The sequence below is a fragment of the Oncorhynchus gorbuscha genome, linkage group LG15 (genome assembly GCF_021184085.1).
Source record: "Oncorhynchus gorbuscha isolate QuinsamMale2020 ecotype Even-year linkage group LG15, OgorEven_v1.0, whole genome shotgun sequence".
NCBI classification, from domain to species: Eukaryota; Metazoa; Chordata; class Actinopteri; order Salmoniformes; family Salmonidae; genus Oncorhynchus; species Oncorhynchus gorbuscha.
In genome coordinates, this window is record NC_060187.1 from 24322724 (window position 1) to 24343717 (window position 20994).

Consider the following 20994-nt stretch of genomic DNA (forward strand, 5'->3'; position numbering starts at 1 on the left):
CTCTCTCTCTCTCTCTCTCTCTCTCTCTCTCTCTCTCTCTCTCTCAAGTGGAGCCTCAGGCTGTGACACCTATTATGAGGTCTTTAGACTACTGGCTAATTAAATTATAATGAGTAGCTAAGAGACAGCAGATGAAACAGTCAATTCATTAATTGCCTGGCCTGTGAGTAGAGTAGGACTCTGTTAGCTCTGTTAGTCTGTCTGGGTCTATCTGGGAGAGGGACGGCCACACCACTGTCCATTATGTACATTGAACCCATACAGTTGTATTTGTGGCAGAGCATTAAGTTTTGTAGAGACAATTTGTTATGTTTTGTAATTGTTTATTGTGTCAGCAGACAGTTGGTAAGGTTATTGGTTTGTCATTGTCTTGTCTGCTTCCTTGTAAGATGGTGTGGTACCAAGAAAGAGGTTCTAGATGTGCTTGGTAAATATCATTTTGTTTTTACAAAGAATGCACTCAAATCAACTTGTACCTAATCATCTCTGACATGACTAGAAACATAAGCTTTCTCACATTCGCAATAACCATGAGTGAACTAACGCCTCAGGATGTCAATGTAACCTTTTATTTCCACCGATTACAGTGTTTTGGCAATCCCTATTGTGAAAGTGCTACTGATTTTAACTCAATTTAGCAACATAGCGTCAATTGTGAAATTCTGTACTTCAATATTAAACATTTTGAGAAAGGAGACTCAGTTTTGCCTCAATTCTCAGTTTTGTTTTGTTCTTACTGTCAATAATATCTGACCTGCTAGCAGGAGGTAGCATCTCACTAACATCTCATTAAAGAAATAATCTTTACAATAATAACCTGGTAACAACACAGCCATTTACATAGTGTAAGAACAGGAAGACAGATTACTACAGTGTTACAACATGAAGGTACAGTAGACAATGTAAAGAGGCATATTATCAGACAACTATTGTATATTGAGGAAAAACTGCAAATATATGAGGACAATCTCATCTCAGGAGTGCCAATGTTATTGTCAAACTATGCAAAGCAACTTTCAAATGCCCGTGTGCTGCTGAAACTTTATTGACACATAAAACAAGTGGACGTGCACACACTTACTATTCTGCTGCCGCTTTTGATGTACACACCCACGATAGGTGAGGCTATCATAGTTTTGTGATGCAAGACTCAATGTGGGTCCCAATAGTCTAAAGGGGCTTCCTGTTCTCCTCCTTTCCTTTACCTGCAATCGGAAAACCAGTGGAGAGGTACATTTGCATTACATTTAAGTCATTTAGCAGACGCTCTTATCCAGAGCGACTTACAAATTGGGTAAAAGCACGACAGCGAGCTGGCACCCATTGTCAGGGTTATAGAGTGTTGGGATGAGGGACACCATTTTCCACAGCTCTAAGTGTTGGGATGAGGGACACCATTTTCCACAGCTCTAAGTGTTGGGATGAGGGACACCATTTTCCACAGCTCTAAGTGTTGGGATGAGGGACACCATTTTCCACAGCTCTAAGTGTTGGGATGAGGGACACCATTCTGCACAGCTCTGAGGACAGGGTGGGTGTCTGTGTCTGCAAAACCCTCACAGACTTCCTCTGAACTGAGGTGGAAGTGAAACGGCTTGGCATCAGAGGAAACACAGGAGATTCAGGAGAAGTCAGACTGACAATGTTATATTTTGTGGTTTCTGAAATCCCCCCATAGAAAAAACAGCTCAGGCGTTATGATTCAAATTCTCATGTCTGTCGGGCCTTGGTCAGCAGAATCTATAGTGTGGTTGCAAGGACTAGAGACTTGGTTCACTTAGAGTTTATGCAATGAGTTTATGCAATGGCATTATTCAGAAACAATAGCATTGGGCCCTGTTAAATGTATAGGTTGAGATAAATAATATATTTTTAAAAACTAAGCTGGTCCATGGTTCATTTGTTCATGAATTTGAATTTCTCTTTGAAACTTTGACTCATAATTAATCATTTGTTCAGAAAAAAGTTAATGCTTCTGTTACATGGTGCAATTGAAATGGCGTCTTTGCTGCCATCTAGTGGATATTAATAAGAAACCGAGCTGTCCATTCAGTGGTAGAGTAATGCTGAGAAGGGAGCGAATATGTTCAAATAATTTCATTTGAAAAATTTGAATCTAACTCTCCTCAAGTATTGACTTTCCAAACATACCTGCAAACCCTTCAACATATATAGTGAACTGTTAACCTTTACTGTCAAAGCAGCATCTGGGGTGAGGGAATCAGAGGTGGGGAGTGTGTGTGCATGTGTGTTTGTTCAGACTGGGGTGTTCAGAAGGAACTAGGGATAAGGTATGTTCCCAGATAATGTAAGAAACCCATTTCTAAACCTTTAATGCTTGGTATTAGAGTGCAGAAAGCCCTACTGCAGGAGGTAAGCTGTGAAAGGACTTCAGCCTTTCCCAGTCAGGACCAGGGACAATTTGTGGGACTCAGCAGAGTCTCAGACACCTTATCTCCTTCCCTCCGTGAGTTCTTCCCCTGCTACTTTACCAGACCCAAAGTCCCAGGGAGTTATCTCTTCTAGTCTGCAGCCCAGAGAAGGCCAATCTGTTGGGGCCTCACGGCCTCTATCCCCTCCCTGTCTTTCTCCCAAATCAGCACCCAGCCATCACAGGGGTCTATCAGAATAGGTATGGGATTAAATTAAACAGAATCCATAGAGCATATTTGTTGGTACTGTCCATCGATGGCTCGCTTTTGGAGTCAGGTCCAGGAATAGTACGTACTATCTCATAATATTTCAGATGGACCTGCAAACTGTATTGTTAGGGGATCTGAAAAACCCCGATAGTCAATGGGAAATATCATTATAGTCTCGGGTAAAGTATTTATTTTTAGGCAATATCAGTGGAACGTTACAAATAGGGAGTTCAGGACCTTCGTAAGATATCATAGTAAAATGGGGGAGTGCTGTTGGATAATTTAAGACCCTCTAAGAAGGTAGGGTTTCAGATATTTTCAGACACACACACACACACACACACACACATACACACACACACACACACACACACACACACACACACACACACACACACACACACACACACACACACACACACACACACACACACACACACACACACACACACACACACACACACACACACACACACACACACACACACACACACACACACACACCAAGAGATGATTGAGAGGCTTTCAGAACTATCCTTCTTCCCAATGTCCCTGGCCCTCTGCCAACTCAGAGGGACATGTGATTAGCATGGCATGAAGTCTCTACCATGTTGTGAGATTTCACAGTGTTTTTGTCTGTCCCCGCCTGCTCTAACTTGTTTATGTAACCAGGTTTTAAAGGAATAAAGACAAAATAGTGTTTCTCTATGTAATGTCACCTTCAACTACCAAATGAAAACTTCACTTTACACTAGGAACTTGAAGTCATGTTTCTTTGTTTCCAAATATATTATGCTGTGTTATTGTCTTTTCTTCAGGCCCAAACAATGCCATGTCCTATAATTGACAGAGATATTGTTTAAGTTGCTTTGATCCAATCTTTGTATTGGCTCAGGCAGATTTGTATTATCACCTCAGCCCTGAAAGGGAGATAGACAGAGGAACAGATTATTTTAATGCAATAGTATGTTTTGTAGAGACCTAAATCCCTGCTGTATCCCTGGGCTGGTGTGGTATTATGTAGATGTTGGCCACTGGTCTAATCTCTTTTATAACCCTACTGTCTTATTAATGTTCTGTCTTCAAGTTTCATATTCCAAATGGCAGACGGCGTCTTGGTTAGAGAACGTTTCTCTTTTCTGTAGTTAGACAGAAACACATGCACATACCACAAACAGACACACACACAAGCACGCACGCACATACAAGAACATTAACAACCTCAGTCACCCGAGCCACGGACTGTTCACTTGGTCACCGTCTGACGGAAAGAGACAGCACATCTGCATCAGAGCTAAGACTGAGAGCTTCTATTGGACCATCAGACTGTTGAAGAGCCATCACTAGCCATCTACCAGGTGATGCACACTCACTCACTCACTATCACAAACACACACACACACACACACACACACACACACACACACACACACACACACACACACACACACACACACACACACACACACACACACACACACACACACACACACACACACACACACACACACACACACACACACACACACACACACACACACACACACACACACACACACACACACACACACACACAAACTCTCACACTTTCACACAGCCAACGCTGCTCTTCCATGGTATAGACAATAAACCACTGGACCCTACTGCATTCTCAACATACAGCTGTAGCCCATTCTAATATTTAATCTACTGTACATTGTATTATAGTTACACTGTTTATACACACTGCATATTTATTTACAGTACCAGTCAAAGTCACACCTACTCATTCCAGGGTTTTTCTTTATTTTGCATTTTTTTGTTTAACACTTGTATGATTCCATATGTGTTATTTCATTATTCTACAATGTTGAAAATAGTCAAATAAAGAAAAAACCTTGAATGAGTAGGTGTGTCCAAACTTTTGACTGGTACTGAATATACTGGATTCTTGACATAGTTCACTCTAATAAATCTACTGCTGTACATCTCGTTCCTAGCGGATCTTGTGTAAATTACCCCATTGTAAATACATTCAATTGCATTTGGATTACTGTTACAGTGCTATTTGGATTGTTAATTAGACTCGTTCCTAATTTTCTTGATTTCTTAATATATATAAATATATATTTATTTTATTTATTATTTGTGTACTTGTTTGGTATTTTACTGCATTGTTAGGAGATAGTGGGTGCAGCAAAATGCTTATGTTACTAGAACATCTGCTAAACACACGCACGCAGACACACACACACACACACACACACACACACACACACACACACACACACACACACACACACACACACACACACACACACACACACACACACACACACACACACACACACACACACACACACACACACACACACACACACACACACACACACACACACACACACACACACACACACACACACACACACACACTTAGAGCTTTAGTAATATATGGGTTGCATTGCAGAGCCACCTGTGTTTTGGCAGAAACATCAGCATTACATTCTCCCAATGTGATCACTCTGACCTCCTCCCTATAGGCTGCCTCATCGTTATCGGTGATCAGGCCTACCACTGTTGTGTCATCAGCAAACTTAATGAGGGTGTTGGAGTCATGCATGGCCGTGCAGTCATGAGTGAACAGGAAGTACAGGAGGGGACTGAGCACGCACCCCTGGTGGTCTGCTTGAAACATGTTGGTATTACAGACTCAGACAGGAAGAGGTTGAAAATTTCAGTGAAGACACTTGCCAGTTGCTCAGCGCATGCTCGGAGTGCACGTCCTGGTAATCCATTTGGCCCTGTGACCTTGTGAATGTTGACCTGTTTAAAGGTCTTACTCACATCGGCTGTGGAGAGCGTGGTCACACAGTCGTCCAGAACAGCTGATGCTCTCATGCATGTTTCAGTGTTACTTGCCTCAAAGCGAGCATAGAAGTTATTTACATTTACATTACATTACATTTAAGTCATTTAGCAGACGCTCTTATCCAGAGCGACTTACAAATTGGTGCATTCACCTTATGACATCCAGTGGAACAGTCACTTTACAATAGTGCATCTAAATCTTAAAGGGGGGGGTGAGAGGGATTACTTATCCTATCCTAGGTATTCCATAAAGAGGTGGGGTTTCAGGTGTCTCCGGAAGGTGGTGATTGACTCCGCTGTCCTGGCGTCGTGAGGGAGTTTGTTCCACCATTGGGGGGCCAGAGCAGCGAAGTTTTGACTGGGCTGAGCGGGAGCTGTACTTCCTCAGGGGTAGGGAGGCGAGCAGGCCAGAGGTGGATGAACGCAGTGCCCTTGTTTGGGTGTAGGGCCTGATCAGAGCCTGGAGGTACTGAGGTGCCGTTCCCCTCACAGCTCCGTAGGCAAGCACCATGGTCTTGTAGCAGATGCGAGCTTCAACTGGAAGCCAGTGGAGAGAACGGAGGAGCGGGGTGACGTGAGAGAACTTGGGAAGGTTGAACACCAGACGGGCTGCGGCGTTCTGGATGAGTTGAAGGGGTTTAATGGCACAGGCAGGGAGCCCAGCCAACACCGAGTTGCAGTAATCCAGACGGGAGATGACAAGTGCCTGGATTAGGAACTGCGCCGCTTCCTGTGTGAGGCAGGGTCGTACTCTGCGGATGTTGTAGAGCATGAACCTACAGGAACGGGCCACCGCCTTGATGTTGGTTGAGAACGACAGGGTGTTGTCCAGGATCACGCCAAGGTTCTTAGCGCTCTGGGAGGAGGACACAATGGAGTTGTCAACCGTGATGGCGAGATCATGGAACGGGCAGTCCTTCCCCGGGAGGAAGAGCAGCTCCGTCTTGCCGAGGTTCAGCTTGAGGTGGTGATCCGTCATCCACACTGATATGTCTGCCAGACATGCAGAGATGCGATTCGCCACCTAGTCATCAGAAGGGGGAAAGGAGAAGATTAATTGTGTGTTGTCTGCATAGCAATGATAGGAGAGACCATGTGAGGTTATGACAGAGCCAAGTGACTTGGTGTATAGCGAGAATAGGAGAGGGCCTAGAACAGAGCCCTGGGGGACACCAGTGGTGAGAGCGCGTGGTGAGGAGACAGATTCTCGCCACGCCACCTGGTAGGAGCGACCTGTCAGGTATGACGCAATCCAAGCGTGGGCCGCGCCGGAGATGCCCAACTCGGAGAGGGTGGAGAGGAGGATCTGATGGTTCACAGTATCGAAGGCAGCCGATAGATCTAGAAGGATGAGAGCAGAGGAGAGAGAGTTAGCTTTAGCAGTGCGGAGCGCCTCCGTGATACAGAGGAGAGCAGTCTCAGTTGAATGACTAGTCTTGAAACCTGACTGATTTGGATCAAGAAGGTCATTCAGAGAGAGATAGCGGGAGAGCTGGTCAAGGACGGCACGTTCAAGAGTTTTGGAGAGAAAAGAAAGAAGGGATACTGGTCTGTAATTGTTGACATCGGAGGGATCGAGTGTAGGTTTTTTCAGAAGGGGTGCAACTCTCGCTCTCTTGAAGACGGAAGGGACGTAGCCAGCGGTCAGGGATGAGTTGATGAACGAGGTGAGGTAAGGGAGAAGGTCTCTGGAAATGGTCTGGAGAAGAGAGGAGGGGATAGGGTCAAGCGGGCAGGTTGTTGGGCGGCCGGCCGTCACAAGATGCAAGATTTCATCTGGAGAGACAGGGGAGAAAGAGGTCAGAGCACAGGGTAGGGCAGTGTGAGCAGAACCAGCGGTGTCGTTTGACTTAGCAGGCTCATATCACTGGGCAGCTCTCGGCTGTGCTTCCCTTTGTAACCTGTAATAGTTTGCAGGCCCTGCCACATCCGACGAGCGTCGAGCCGGTGTAGTACGATTCGATCTTAGTCCTGTATTGACACTTTGCCTGTTTGATGGTTCGTCATAGGGCAGAGCAGGATTTCTTCCTTGAAATCGTCAGCTCTATCCTTTAGATCAGTGCAAATGTTGCTGGCAATCCATGGCTTATGGTTGGAGTATGTACATACAGTCACTGTGAGGACGACGTCCTCGATGCACTTATTGATAAAGCCAGTGACTGATGTGGTGTACTCCGCAATGCCATCGGAAGATTCCCGAAAACAAATTCTAGTCTGTGCTAGCAAAATCGTCCTGTAGTTTAGCATCTGCTTCATCTGACCACTTTTTTATAGACCAAGCCACTGGTGCTTCCTGCTTTAATTTTTGCTTGTTTGCATTAATCAGGAGGATAGTATTATGGTCAGATTTGCCAAATGGAGGGCGAGGGAGAGCTTTGTACATGTCTCTGTGTGTGGAGTAAATATGGTCGATAATTTTTTTCCCCTCTGGTTGCACATTTGACATGCTGATAGACATTAGGTAAAATTGATTTAAGTTTCCCTGCATTAAAGTCCCCTGCCAATAGGAGCGCCGCCTCTAGATGATCGTTTTCCTGTTTGCTTATGGTGGTATACAGCTCTCTGAGTGTGGTTTTAGTGCAAGCATCATTCTGTGGTGGTCTGTAGACAGCTACGAAAAATACAGATGGAAACTCTCTAGGTAGATAGTGTGCTCTTCAGCTTATCATGAGATACTCTGCCTCAGGTGAGCAAAACTGCGAGACTTCCTTAGATATTGTGCACCAGCTGTTGTTTACATCAATGCATAGGCCCCCGACCTGTGTCTTACCAGAGGCTGCTGTTCTGTCCTGTCAATAGAGTGTATAACTCACCAGCTGTATGTTCTTAATGTCGTCATTCATCCGCGTGAAACATAAGATATTACAATTTTTAATGTTCCATTTGTAGGATAAACGTGTTTTCAGTTCATCCCATTTATTTTCCAACGATTGAACGTTAGCTTGCAGAACAGAAGGTCAGGGTGGATTAGCCACTTGTCACTTAATCCTCACAAGGCACCCTGATCTCTTTCAATGAAATCTCAGTCTCCTTCTCCTTCCCCGGGATCTGGGCATGGTCGGGTGTCTGTATTATATTCCTCCAGTCCGACTCATTGAAGAATAACTATTCTTCCAGTTTGAGGTGAGCAATCCAGTTCTGATGTCCAGAAGCTCATTTTGGTCATAAGAGACGGTAGCAGCAACATTATGTACATTTTTTAAACTAAAAACGTTAAAAAACAAACAAAATAGCATGGTTGGTTAAGAGCCGATAAGAGGGGTACCATCACAGTCTCACCTCAACCAAATATTTTCTGTAGTTGCGGATCAGACCTGCACAGCGGTCAGGAGGTATTTTGGACCATTCCTTTTTACAAATCTGTTTCAGTTCAGCAATATTCTTGGGATTTCTGGTGTGAACCATTCTCAAGGTCATGCCACAGCATCTCAATTGGGTTGAGGTCAGGACTCTGAATGGGCCACCCCAGAAGCCATATTGTCTTCTGTTGAAGCCATTCTGTTGTTGATGTACTTCTTTTTGGGTTGTTGTCCTTCAATTGGCGGACAGACAGCCTAACATTCTCCTGCAAAATGTCTTGATAAACTTGGGAATTCATTTTTTTAGTCTGTGATAGCAAGCTGTCCAGGAAATGAGGCAGCAAATTAGCCCCAAACCATAATGGTCACTCCACCATACTTTACAGTTGGGATGAGGGTTTGATGTTGGTGTGTTGTGCCTTTTTTCTACACAGATAGTATGTTGTGTGTCCCTTCCAAACAACTCAACTGTAGTTTCATCTGTCCACTGAAGATTTAGCCAGTAGTGCTAAGGAACATCCAGGTACTCTTTTGCAAACTTCAGACATGCAGCAATGTTTGCTTTTGGACAGTAGTAGCTTCTTCCGTAGTGTCCTCTCATGAACACCATTCGTATTTAGTGTTTTACATCAACATGTTAGCATGCTCCAGAGATTTCTATAAATCTTTAGCTGACACTCTATGATTCTTCTTAACCTCATTGAGCATTCTGCGCTATTTTCTTGCATTCATCTTTGCAGGACTGCCACTCCTAGGGAGAGTAGAAACAGTGCTAAACTTTCTCCATTTATAGATACATTTTGTCTTACTGTGGACTGATGAACATCAAGGTTTTTAGAGATACTTTTATAACCCTTTCCAGCTTTATGCAAGTCAACAATTCTTAATCTTAATCTTCTGAAATATCTATTGTTCGAGGGATGGTTCACATCAGGCAATGCTTCATGTGAATAGCAAACTCACATTTTGTGAGTGTTTTTTTATATTGGAGGGCAACTCTAACAATCTCGTCTCATTGATTGGACACTAGGTTAGCTGACACTTGACTCCAACTAGCTTTTGGAGAAGTCATTAGCCTAGAGGTTCACGTACTTTTTCCAACCTACACTGTGAATTGTTTAAATTATGTATTCAATATAGACAATAAAAATAAAAATGTGTGTGTTGTTAGTTTAACACTGTGTTTGTCGGCTGTTGTGACGTTTTTTGAACAATTCACATACTTTTTCATGCAACTGTATACATTTGGCCGGAAACATAACTAAAGTGCCTATGTGTGTGTGGATGTGTGGGACTCAATGAGGGAAGCAATGATCATGGTATCATATCCTAGAGCAGGATGGTATGCGTTACATTTAATTGTGTCTATGTTTACAAGTGGAAGATGCCAGGTGCATATCCTTGTGGGGGTCTGTATGTGGAGGGAAGATGGTGTCTGGTGTGTTGAAGTGGAGGCAGGCGGTTGATCCTTCTAGAGTACATGGCCTCCTGCTGGGAGATATAAAAGGTGTCATGGGTCCATACTCAGAAAGATGTTGCATAAAGCTTACTTCATTTTTTAAAAGGTATTATTATTTTCGCTGCATCAAGGATAGCGTACACAGACATTGCTGGGGAGAAACTATACATACCTGGACTGGTGTTACACATAACACAGAGAGGTCAATTTAACTGTAAACAACATGAAATCCCACTGCTCAATGTGTGAAAACACAACACACAAGAGAGAGAGGCAGAGATAGGAGCGAGAGAGAGGTCTCAAAGATGGCCCATTGGCCTGGTTGCCTAGGGAACAGAGCGTTTGGGGTTTTCTCTGGGTCTGAGAGATAAAGAAGAACAACATGAGGGTACGACTGAGAGAAAGAGACTATGACCTCAGCTGATGCTGCACTGATTGTGTTGGGTTGGCTTTCTGAATCCTAATGACATACACACCCGCATACACAACATTGCATTGGGTTGGCTTAATGAATTCCTGTCGTAGACAGAAACAACACATACATTCAAAAAATAGACTGAAACTTATTTTTCATGGCTTTAATGGCAGGTCTGACATATCCTAGTTTTCATAGACATCAGGAGAATACCATGAATTATTACAGTTAAAAGTAACGATCAATTGATAACCAATGGATAATAATAAGTTATAAAACATACATAATGCTTTATACTCTAAATAAAGTCAGTACTGTATAACATTTGTAATCATATCTATTATCTATAATATTAGCATATTTATATGGAGAGTATTCCACTTTATGTTTACGTTGAAAATATTTTGGTTGGCCACACCTCAGAATAAGATTAGGAGCCACTGAGCTTGATGATGAACTACTATTAGAGAGACTACAGAGCATGGGCCCTGTGTTTTGTGCTCCAGCCCAGAGTTAAACCATGCTGAACTTACATGGGCAGCTAGTTAGAGCGGAGAGAGTTGAATCCCTGTCAGCACACAGACTGTTGGTTGTTAACAGGTATTATTCTCCACCTGGTTCTGGAACCTCAGCGGGCTTCTGATGGTTCTAAAAAACCTTGATAGATTTCAGATTTCAGGAATCTGGGATAACAGTCCTTTTTCATCAGCTTGTATATCAGTCTCTGTGCCTTGTCGAAGCAGCTCAGGGTCGGCTGAGACATGCTGTTTGTAATCTCCTGCCTGGTCCCACAGTCGATGTTTATCTGGAATTGAGTAATACATGAAACATTGCCTTTGTGTAGCCATCATGTTGGACAGAGAGAGGGACACATAGACATAATGATTGAGTGACAGCTTGAGGCGGAGAGCTAACGATTAAAAAAATGTATGAAAGAAAGAGAAAGGGGGAAAGAAGATTAAGCTACACCATTCCGTCGGATGTCTTTACGTACCTGTCTGGGAGCGTCGACCTGTACAAACTCTGTGTAGATCCTTTTGGCTGCTATAGCTATCTCATTGCTGGTGGTGATGGTCTTGTACTCCTCACAGGCCAGCCAGAACAAGATGTTCTCCTCGCTGTACTCTGTCCTCAGGAACTCTCTGAAGGCCAGCTGCCCTGCTACACGGTAGAGACATAAAAAGGAGATGGTGTGAAACAGACTCACATTCACACAGGCAGGCACATACATGTAAGCATGGCCACTGACCATGACCTGCAGAACACAGGTTTAGTTTGAGAGAGCAGGCTAGGCCACAAAGTTGTCAAACTGGTTCAGGAAATTGACAGGGGGTTATTAAGGAGATGCTTTTTCAAGCTCACCAACAGATGTTCTGGGCTTCCATTTTTAAATGGGACATTTACAGTTGCTGACCAATTTAAATAAATTACCAAACAGTATAATAACTTTTTGTTGCCTAAAAAAACATGTACAATGTCATAAAACATGTTTTAGATGTGAGTGAACCATTGCAGATGTCTTATGGGGGAATAATTGTCCTTTGTAGCCTACTGTTCCTTCTCAAAATGCTTAGCCTACTTATAAAGCCATGCAGGTGTGCCATTTTTCACGAGTCTTTTGGGAACACAAACAAACAGCAAACTGCATTACTCACACTAATTGCTTAATATAAATCACAGCTGGAGAACTGACTCTAATCGACACAAGACAAAATATGTACAACGACAGCCAGCTTGTCCCCCTGACTTTAGGCTTATACTGGTACCACTTCCCTGCACATGTTTTGGTAGGACTGTATCAACAGTACCAATCAACAGTATCAATAGTAGTAGAGAGAGAGAATAAAGAAGAGTATATTGTCTTACTTTTAGACTCCTGGAGTTTTTTCAGGGATTGTCGCCATGACACAACTTCATCGATGGGGGGCTTGGGGGCCCTACAAAAACAAGAAAAAAGCCTAGAGACTCTTAATTTTTCTTTTGAGGATGATGATGATGTTCAAATGGTTTACATTTATACAGAACAGAATGTTGACTTACTTCCTGTACATGCCCCTTCGCCTGATATCAGACCATCTAACATGAGAGAGTGATGATGGAAACAGCTGATCTAAAATGAGGGAGAAAGAAAGACAGAGGCAACAGAGAGCACAGGAAGCCTGTCTAGTCAGAGATGTTTTTTTGCCCCCCAAAAATGCAAAAGCAGAACAGCAACTGACCAGTTTCGCTATGAATTATGGGACAGAAACAGGAAATCTCATAACTTCAGCAGTCAGAATCTGCAGCCGTTTAAGAAGACACTGGTCATCCATTATGATTATTGATTCATTAATCGATAATAAGTATTAGCCAGAGATTTTTTTTTTGACCAATCATCTATGAGCAGGGTTCGGTGTCAAACATTTATTTTATACACAAATGTGAATAGAGACTACCTATCTATGAACTACTAACAACTTACAATGAAGCATAACTCATTTGTGCCTAGAAATGCAAAAAAACTGAAGCAAACCAATATACTGTAAGTCAACCAACCACGTTTAGTACGGAATGAAAAGAATGTGAAAGGAGTGGTCATGTCACAAGCATTTCTCTATACAGCCAAAGCAAAGCTCAAAGCTAATACTTACAATGTATGCATATGATTGCAATATCCCTGAAAAGCAGAGTTTGTTCGTCCTGAAGATCAGCACTCATATATATGCTCAACAACTTCTGATGTTTTTCCCAGTTCTAGTTAGACTTCTCTATTATGTTCTGTTTACCCCTGTTTGCTATTCCCCTCTGGCTAGAGCACACAAGTATCCACATGTTGGGCTGGGAGGAGGATTGGCAGATGGGAGGGTTAAGAGGTGACTCAGAGTTTTTATTCTGCTTTTTTACTTTGAAATTCCTAGGATGGGAATCAGGGAAGCTTGAAAAATCAGAGAGAGATGTTTGACCCAGTTCAACGACACACTCTTCACCCATCACTCTCATATGAAGACAGACAGCAGAGGAGAGGAGGAAGGGAGGGAGACACCACTATCTCTGCCAAATGGGGGGGACCGAGACAGACACTGTCATCCCCCAGCTTTGAAAATTACTGATGACAGAACAACCGGCAGTGTAGTGAGCAAAACGAGACAAATGACAGTAACAGGGACAGAGACAGCAGAGTGTCTCTACCTGTCCACCCCTCTCCAGTACCAGCGACTGATTTATGGACCCTCAGCGGGACGCTCTGGACCAGCTAGGAGAATGAGAACAGGTGCTGTAAAACACTGCTGCTGAGACTGCTGCAGCTGGGAATCTGGCTACTCAAACAAAACCTGGCAGATCTGATCATTCCCTCCCCTGAGCCACTGTGCCATGTTCCATAATGTATGCAGGTATTTGTTCAGCCCAGCACTTACACACCTGATTCAACTAACGTTGGACTATTTTTAAGAGCATATATTAGGTGGCTAGTGTTGAATCAGGTGTCTTACACCCTGCTGTCCTCCATAACCATTAATGTTCCGTGGTTTCCCCTGGCATTTTACTTGGTCTGTGTCCAGGAGCAGATATATAACCTGGCTTAGCCCTTTTCCTATTTGTCATGTATTTGTCTTGCATTAGTTCCCTCTGAACTAATGCCATGGCAGGTGAAGGCCAGTTTATTCATTGGGCTCAGTGCTTCGGCCAAGCTGAATGAAACAGCCTTTCATCTCCCAGCCAACCTCCCTCTATTCATTCTTTCAGAAGGTGAGAAATCTCTGTCCTGTTGAGGCTTGTGATGAATTCATTTGTTTACCTTTATTTATTGACCTTTGTGCACTGAAGAGGATGTGTGGGCCAGCAGGGAATGACTGAAGTATGAGTGATAAATAATGCCTGTAAAATATACAACATCTATAGTCTTAAAGCAGACACCTGCAGTAAATAATGAATGTTTTATAACACTGCATCAACAAACAAGAGATTTTTAAATGAGCTACAATGCTAAACAAAGATTTCACAAGTGTAAATGTAAACAGAAAGATATCCCTGAGTAGCCTATACCTCCTTAGACACTTTTAGGTAAACAGTGTGTAAACTTCCAGCTATTTACAGAGGCAAAAGAGACTCCCTGAAGTAGTTTGGCTCAGCTCATCTCCTGTTTTGAACAACAAACACTGCTCTCCATGCATACTGAATAAATGTTTTATTTTATTTAGAGAAATCATAACATTGCAATGATTCCTGATCAAATCTCTCTCTATTCACTCAAATTCATTCTCTCTATTGGGAGAAAATGGGAGATTGAGAAAGATGGAAAATAGAGAAACAGAACGAGATGGAGAGACAGGGGAAACGAACAAGCGATTTGAATTTAATTATTATTTTCTTAATTAATTTTTCTCATGAGAGGAGAAACAGGACTGGGATGTTCATATCTAATTCATTTGATTTGTATTCTCACAAGGAGTCATGGTGATTACCATGCCAAACTGACTGGAGAGTTGACTAGCCAGCAGCTCTCCTCTCTCTCTACTCTCTTCTGTTTCCTCTGTGGCAACACTACACCCTAGTTAGCCTTTGACCACACAGCTTACAGGGAGAAACCCCTGTTCACTTCCAATGTTGCAATAACAACCATATCCCCCTCTACCCCCCCTCTCTCTGTCTCTCTCTTTTTCCATTTGGTGTACAGTAGTACAGTACCTGATTGAATGCATCACCCCATCCCAAGATGACATCCCATGACCACCATACCATCAGCCACTGTGGGGAGCTCTGTCTCTACTAGGATTCTCTCCCTCTCCTCTCTCCTTTGGCAGTGGGGTTTGCCTTGCACAGAGTGGCTGTGGGTCGCTGTTGCTCATGTTAAAAGCTCAGCTGGGAGGACGGCCCCCAGGACCACTGATACATGGCCTTAGTGTTTGGCTCTCTGGCTCTGTGGCAGGACATACCATCTGGTTTGGTGAGGGGGGGGGGGGGGTTCCCATTTTATGTGTTGTTTTGTCTGCCTGGTTTGCTGCCGCTTTCCGGCTGTAGGTGTGTAATGAGTAATCTGGCGGCCTCCGTGGGTCTGTGTCCCTTCACAGTAACACCAGTCTGACTGCAGGCTCTCTCCACAATAACAGTTCCATGCAGAGCCGCAGTACTGTACAAAGGGCTGTGGCTGTCATTAAATTTTGTCAGTCTGTGATTGTCAATCAAATAACTACAGGTGTCACCGTAATTTACCGTTAATTAACATAAACACATTTAGCATCTCGTGGCTTCCTACATAGCCTTACAAGCCGTGTACCTTGGGAACATCGACATTTTAAATCAATTTAATACAGCCTAAACCATCACAGTACATACATTATTTATATTAGACAGGTCTAAAAAAAACATAAAATGAAAAAATATATACAGTTGAAGTCGGAAGTTCACATAGTTTACATTACAAGTTTACATTCCCTGTCTTGGGCCAGTTAGGATCACCACTTAATTTTAAGAATGTGAAATGTCTCAATAAAAGTAGAGAGAATGATTTATTTCAGCTTTTATTTATTTCATCACATTCCCAGTGGGTCAGAAGTTTACATACACTCAATTAGTATTTGGTAGCATTGCCTTTAAATTGTTTAACTTGGGTCAAACATTTTGCGTAGCCTTCCACAAGCTTCCCACAATAAGTTGGGTGAATTTTGTCCCATTCCTCCTGACTGATCTGGTGAAACTGAGTCACGTTTATAGGCCTCCTTGCTCGCATATGCTTTTTCAGTTCTGCCCACACATTTTCTATTGGATTGAGGTCAGGGATTTGTGATGGCCACTCCAATACCTTGACTTTGCTGTCCTTAAGCCATTTTTCCTCAACTTTGGAAGTATGCTTGGGGTCATTGTCCATTTGCGACCAAGCATTAACTTCCTGACTGATGTCCTGAGATGTTGCTTCAATATATCCACATAATTGTCCATCCTCATGATGCCATCTGTTTTGTGAAGTGCACCAGTCCCTCCTTCAGCAAAGCAACCCCACAACATGATGCCCCCTGCCACCCCCATGCTTCATGGTTGGGATGGTGTTCTTCGGCTTGCAAGCCACCCCCCTTTTCCTCCAAACATAACAATGGTCATTATGGCCAAACAGTTCTATTTTTGTTTCATCAGATCAGAGGACATTTCTACAAGAATTACACATTATCTTTGTTCCCATGTGCAGTTGCAAACGGATGTTTGGCTTTTTTATGGCAGTTTTGGAGCAGTGGCTTCTTCCTTGCTGAGCGGCCTTTCAGGTTATGTCGATTTAGGACTCGTTTTACTGTGGATATAGATACTTTTGTACCTGTGTCCTATAGCATCTTCACAAGTTCCTTTGCTGTTGTTCTGGGATTGATTTGCACTTTTTGCAGCAGAGTATGTTCATCTCTAGGAGACAGAATGTGTCTCCTTCCAGAGTAGTGTGATGGCTGCGTGTTCACATGGTGTTAATACTTGCATACTTTTGTTTGTACAGATGAACGTGGTACCTTCATGCGCTTGGAAATTGCTCCCAATTTTGGCTGATTTTGCTGATTTCTTTTGATTTTCCCATGATGTTAAGCAAAGAGACACTGAGTTTGAAGGTAGGCCTTGAAATACATCCACAGGAACACCTCCAATTGTCTCAAAGGATGTCAATTAGCCTATCAGAAGCTTCTAATCTAAAGCATGACATCATTTTCTGGAATTTTCCAAGCTGTTTAAAGGCACAGTCATCATAATGTATGTAATCCTTCGATACAGTGAATTAATTATAAGTGAAATAATCTGTCTGTAAACAATTGTTAAAAAAATTAGTTGTGTCATGCACAAAGTAGATGTCCTAACCGACTTGTCAAAACTAAAGTCTGCTAACAATAAATTTGTGGATTGGTTGAAAAATGAGTTTTAATGACTCCAACCTAAGTGTTTATAAACTTAAATTGTATATATTTAAGAAGAACAGAATAGCGCACCTGTCCTTATATTAGGCCCTGATCTGGTTTTGCCATATGGCTGTGGGCTATGCTAGTTCATTTAGCAGACAATATTTGCTTAGAGTTCCATGGCATTATTTTATATTATTTCATAGTACGAAGAATGCAATTGAACAAAGCTGAATAAAATAGAAAGGGTCTTTTCTTCAATCAATTTCTGAGGGATTGCGCACATGTGGCTATTATGTATTGAGCAGTTAAGTGGTTAACAAAGAAACAGGTCTTATCCAGTGGCTTGCAAAAGTATTCACCCCCTTGGCATTTTTTCTATTTTAGTTGCCTTACAACCTGAAATAAAAATTTATTTTTTGGGGGGGTTTGTATCATTTGATTTACACAACACGCCTACCACTTTGAAGAAACAAAATATTTTTTATTGTGAAACAAACAAGAAATAAGAAAAAAAACAGAAAATTTGATCATGCATAACAATTCAACCCCCCCAAAGTCAATACTTTGTAGAGCCACCTTTTGCAGCAATTACAGCTGCACGTCTCTTGGGGTATGTCTATATAAGCTTGGCACATCTAGCCACTGGGATTTTTGCCCATTCCTCAAGGAAAAACGTCTCCAGCTCCTTCAAGTTGGATGGGTTCTGCTGGTGTACAGAAATATTTAAGTCATACCACAGATTCTCAATTGGATTGAGGTATGGGCTTTGACTAGGCCATTCTAAGACATCTAAATGTTTCCCCTTAAACCACTCAAGTGTTGCTTTATGTTTAGGGTCATTGTCCTGCTGGAAGGTGAACCTCCGTCCCAGTCTCAAATCTCTGGAAGACTGAAACAAGTTTCCCTCAAGAATTTCCCTCTATTTAGCTCCATCCACCATTCCTTCAATGCTGACCAGTTTCCCAGTCCCTGATGATGAAAACCATCCCCACAGCATGATGCTGCCCCCACCATGCTTCACTGTGGGGATGGTGCTCTCGGGTTGATGAGAGGTGTTGGGTTTGTGCCAGACATAGCATTTTCCTTGATGACCACAAAGCTCAATTGTAGTTTCATCTGAACAGGGTACCTTCTTCCATATGTTTGGGGAGTCTCCTACATGTCTTTGGTGAACACAAAACGTGTTTGCTTATTTTTTCGTTAAGCAATGGCCTTTTTCTGGCCACTCTTCCGTAAAGCCCAGCTCTGTGGAGTGTACGGTTAAAAGTGGTCCTATGGACAGATACTCCAATCTCCGCTGTGGAGCTTTGCAGCTCCTTCAGTGTTATCTTTGGTCTCTTTGTTGCCTCCCTGACTAATGCCCTCCTTTCCTGGTCCGTGAGTTTTGGTGGGCAGGTTTGTTGTGGTGCCATATTCTTTACATTTTTTAATAATGGATTTAATGGTGTGCCGTGGGATGTTCAAAGTTTCTGATATTAAAAAAAAAAACAACCCTGATCTGTACTTCACAATGTTTCTGCTGACCTGTTTGGAGAGCTCCTTGGTCTTCATGGAAGACTTGGTGGTGTCCCTTGCTTAGTGGTGTTGCAGAATCTGGGGCCTTTCAGAACAAGTATGTATATACTGAAATCATGTGACAGAACATGTGACACTTAGATTGCACACTGTTGGACTTTATTTAACTAATTATGTGACTTCTGAAGATAATTGGTTGCACCAGATATTATTTAAGAGCTTCATAGCAAAGGGAATACATATGCACACACCACTTTTTGACATTCTAAGGCTTAATGATGCAACTCTGATGATGAGCTCTGCTTAGTTTTTTTTTGCAGGCTGCACACACTTCATCAGTCTCTCATTCACAATTATTATTATTATTATTTATTTATTTTTGGCATTGTACCCCCTTTTTCTCCCCAATTTCCTGGTATCCAATTGTTTAGAAGCTACTATCTTGTTTTATAGCTACTAGAGACGAAGGTTGAAAGTCATGCGTCCTCCGATAAACAACCCAACTAAGCCGCACTGCTTTTTAACACAGCGCACATCCAACCTGGAAGCCAGCCGCACCAATGTGTAGGAGGAAACACTGTGCACCGGGCAACCTTGGTTAGCCCACACTGCGCCCGGCCTGCCACAGGAGTCGCTGGTGCGCGACGAGACAAGGATATCCCTACCTGCCAAACCCTCCCTAACACGGACAATGCTACGCCAATTGTGCGTCGCCCCACGGACCTCCCGGTCGCGGCCAGTTACGACAGAGCATGGGCGCAAACCCAGGGTCTCTGGTGGCACAGCTGGCACTGCAGTACAGCGCTCTTAACCACGGCGCCACCTGGGAGGCTCTCATTCACAATTTGACAAGCACTTGATAATGCCTTGAATTTCCCGGCGGCATCCCCCTTGTGTGGCCGTAATGCCCCCTAAAAAAACAGTGTCTTTTGCGGTCAGTGTCCGTTGTGCCCTTTGGCTGAATATAATCATTATAATTTCATTCTCCCAGATGCGTGCTCTGAAGCACCTCTCACTCACATCTTCTCAGATATCTCAATTCTTATTAGCCAATGCCTGTCACATGATCGGGCCCTTCTCACATCTCAGCGCCGAAGTAGGCCACAAGTGAAGACAGACACATCAGGGATGCAACTGCTTGTCTACATATTGAAAATGTTTGAAGAACTGTCCACATTCACTTTTCGTCAGCTAACAAGATGAGTAGGCCTAACAAACAGCAAAAGCACTAGTCTATGTCAATCTACATAGTACAAAGGTCAACCTATTCTATTGGTCAACTTGTCCTTCTGTGCAAGAAATAAATATTCCAAACATAAACTGGGACATTTCTGGGATGCGATAGATCCCCCAAATTAATACAACCACGAGCATCAAACATGTTTTTAAAAGCAACGAGGCTGATGCAACAGATCAGAATGTTTAGCTTAAAATGTTGATAACGTACAATAGTTCTTCCTTTGAAAGTTGCGTCATACTGCAGCACACATACTGCCGCATAATTCTATGGCACGTTGTAATGCCGTTCGTCTGTTGAATGAAGAGAGTCAGACCGAAATGCAGCGTGTAGGTTACTCATGACTTTAATGAAATATATCGCGGTACATGAAATAACTGAATAAATACAAAAACAACAAACGGAACGTGAAACCTATTACAGCCTATCTGGTGAACACTACACAGAGACAGGAACAAACACCCACAAAATACACAGCGAAAGTCAGGCTGTCTAAATACGGTTCTCAATCAGAGACAACGACAAGCACCTGCCTCTGATTGAGAATCGCCTCAGGTAGCCAAGCCTAACTAGACACCCCCCTAATCAGCCGCAATCCCAAATAATACAAACCTCAATACGAATACAACATATAAACCCATGTCACACCCTGGCCTACCCAAACATATAACAAAAACACAAAATACAATGACCAAGGCGTGACAGAACACCCCCCCCCTAAGGTGCGGACTC

General features: G+C 42.9%; 1 protein-coding gene across 2 annotated transcripts; it reads right to left on the reverse strand.

The window, feature by feature from the left end:
• Positions 1–10810: 10810 nt before the first annotated feature.
• Positions 10811–13483, reverse strand: LOC123997373 (regulator of G-protein signaling 21-like). 2 transcript variants are annotated; one of them, XM_046301527.1, is made up of 5 exons: positions 13293–13483; positions 12703–12772; positions 12529–12599; positions 11657–11823; positions 10811–11467 (listed from the first exon to the last, which is right to left on the reverse strand). In XM_046301527.1, exons 1-5 carry the CDS (start codon positions 13357–13359, stop codon positions 11291–11293), a joined length of 552 nt encoding a protein of 183 aa, XP_046157483.1. In that variant the 5' UTR covers positions 13360–13483; the 3' UTR covers positions 10811–11290. The 2 variants fall into 2 exon arrangements, with proteins under 2 accessions (XP_046157483.1, XP_046157482.1); XM_046301526.1 differs by having other exon boundaries at positions 12529–12620.
• Positions 13484–20994: the final 7511 nt, after the last annotated feature.

Excerpts from the sequence above, each read along its gene's own strand:
- LOC123997373 (XM_046301526.1), bottom strand. The coding sequence starts at position 13,359 with ATGAGTGCTGATCTTCAGGACGAACAAACTCTGCTTTTCAGGGATATT. Across the intron at positions 12,773-13,292 it reads TGCAATCATATGCATACATT|ATCAGCTGTTTCCATCATCA; the intron begins GTAAGTATTAGC and ends CCCTCATTTTAG. Across the intron at positions 11,468-11,656 it reads AGGTCGACGCTCCCAGACAG|ATAAACATCGACTGTGGGAC; the intron begins GTACGTAAAGAC and ends ACTCAATTCCAG.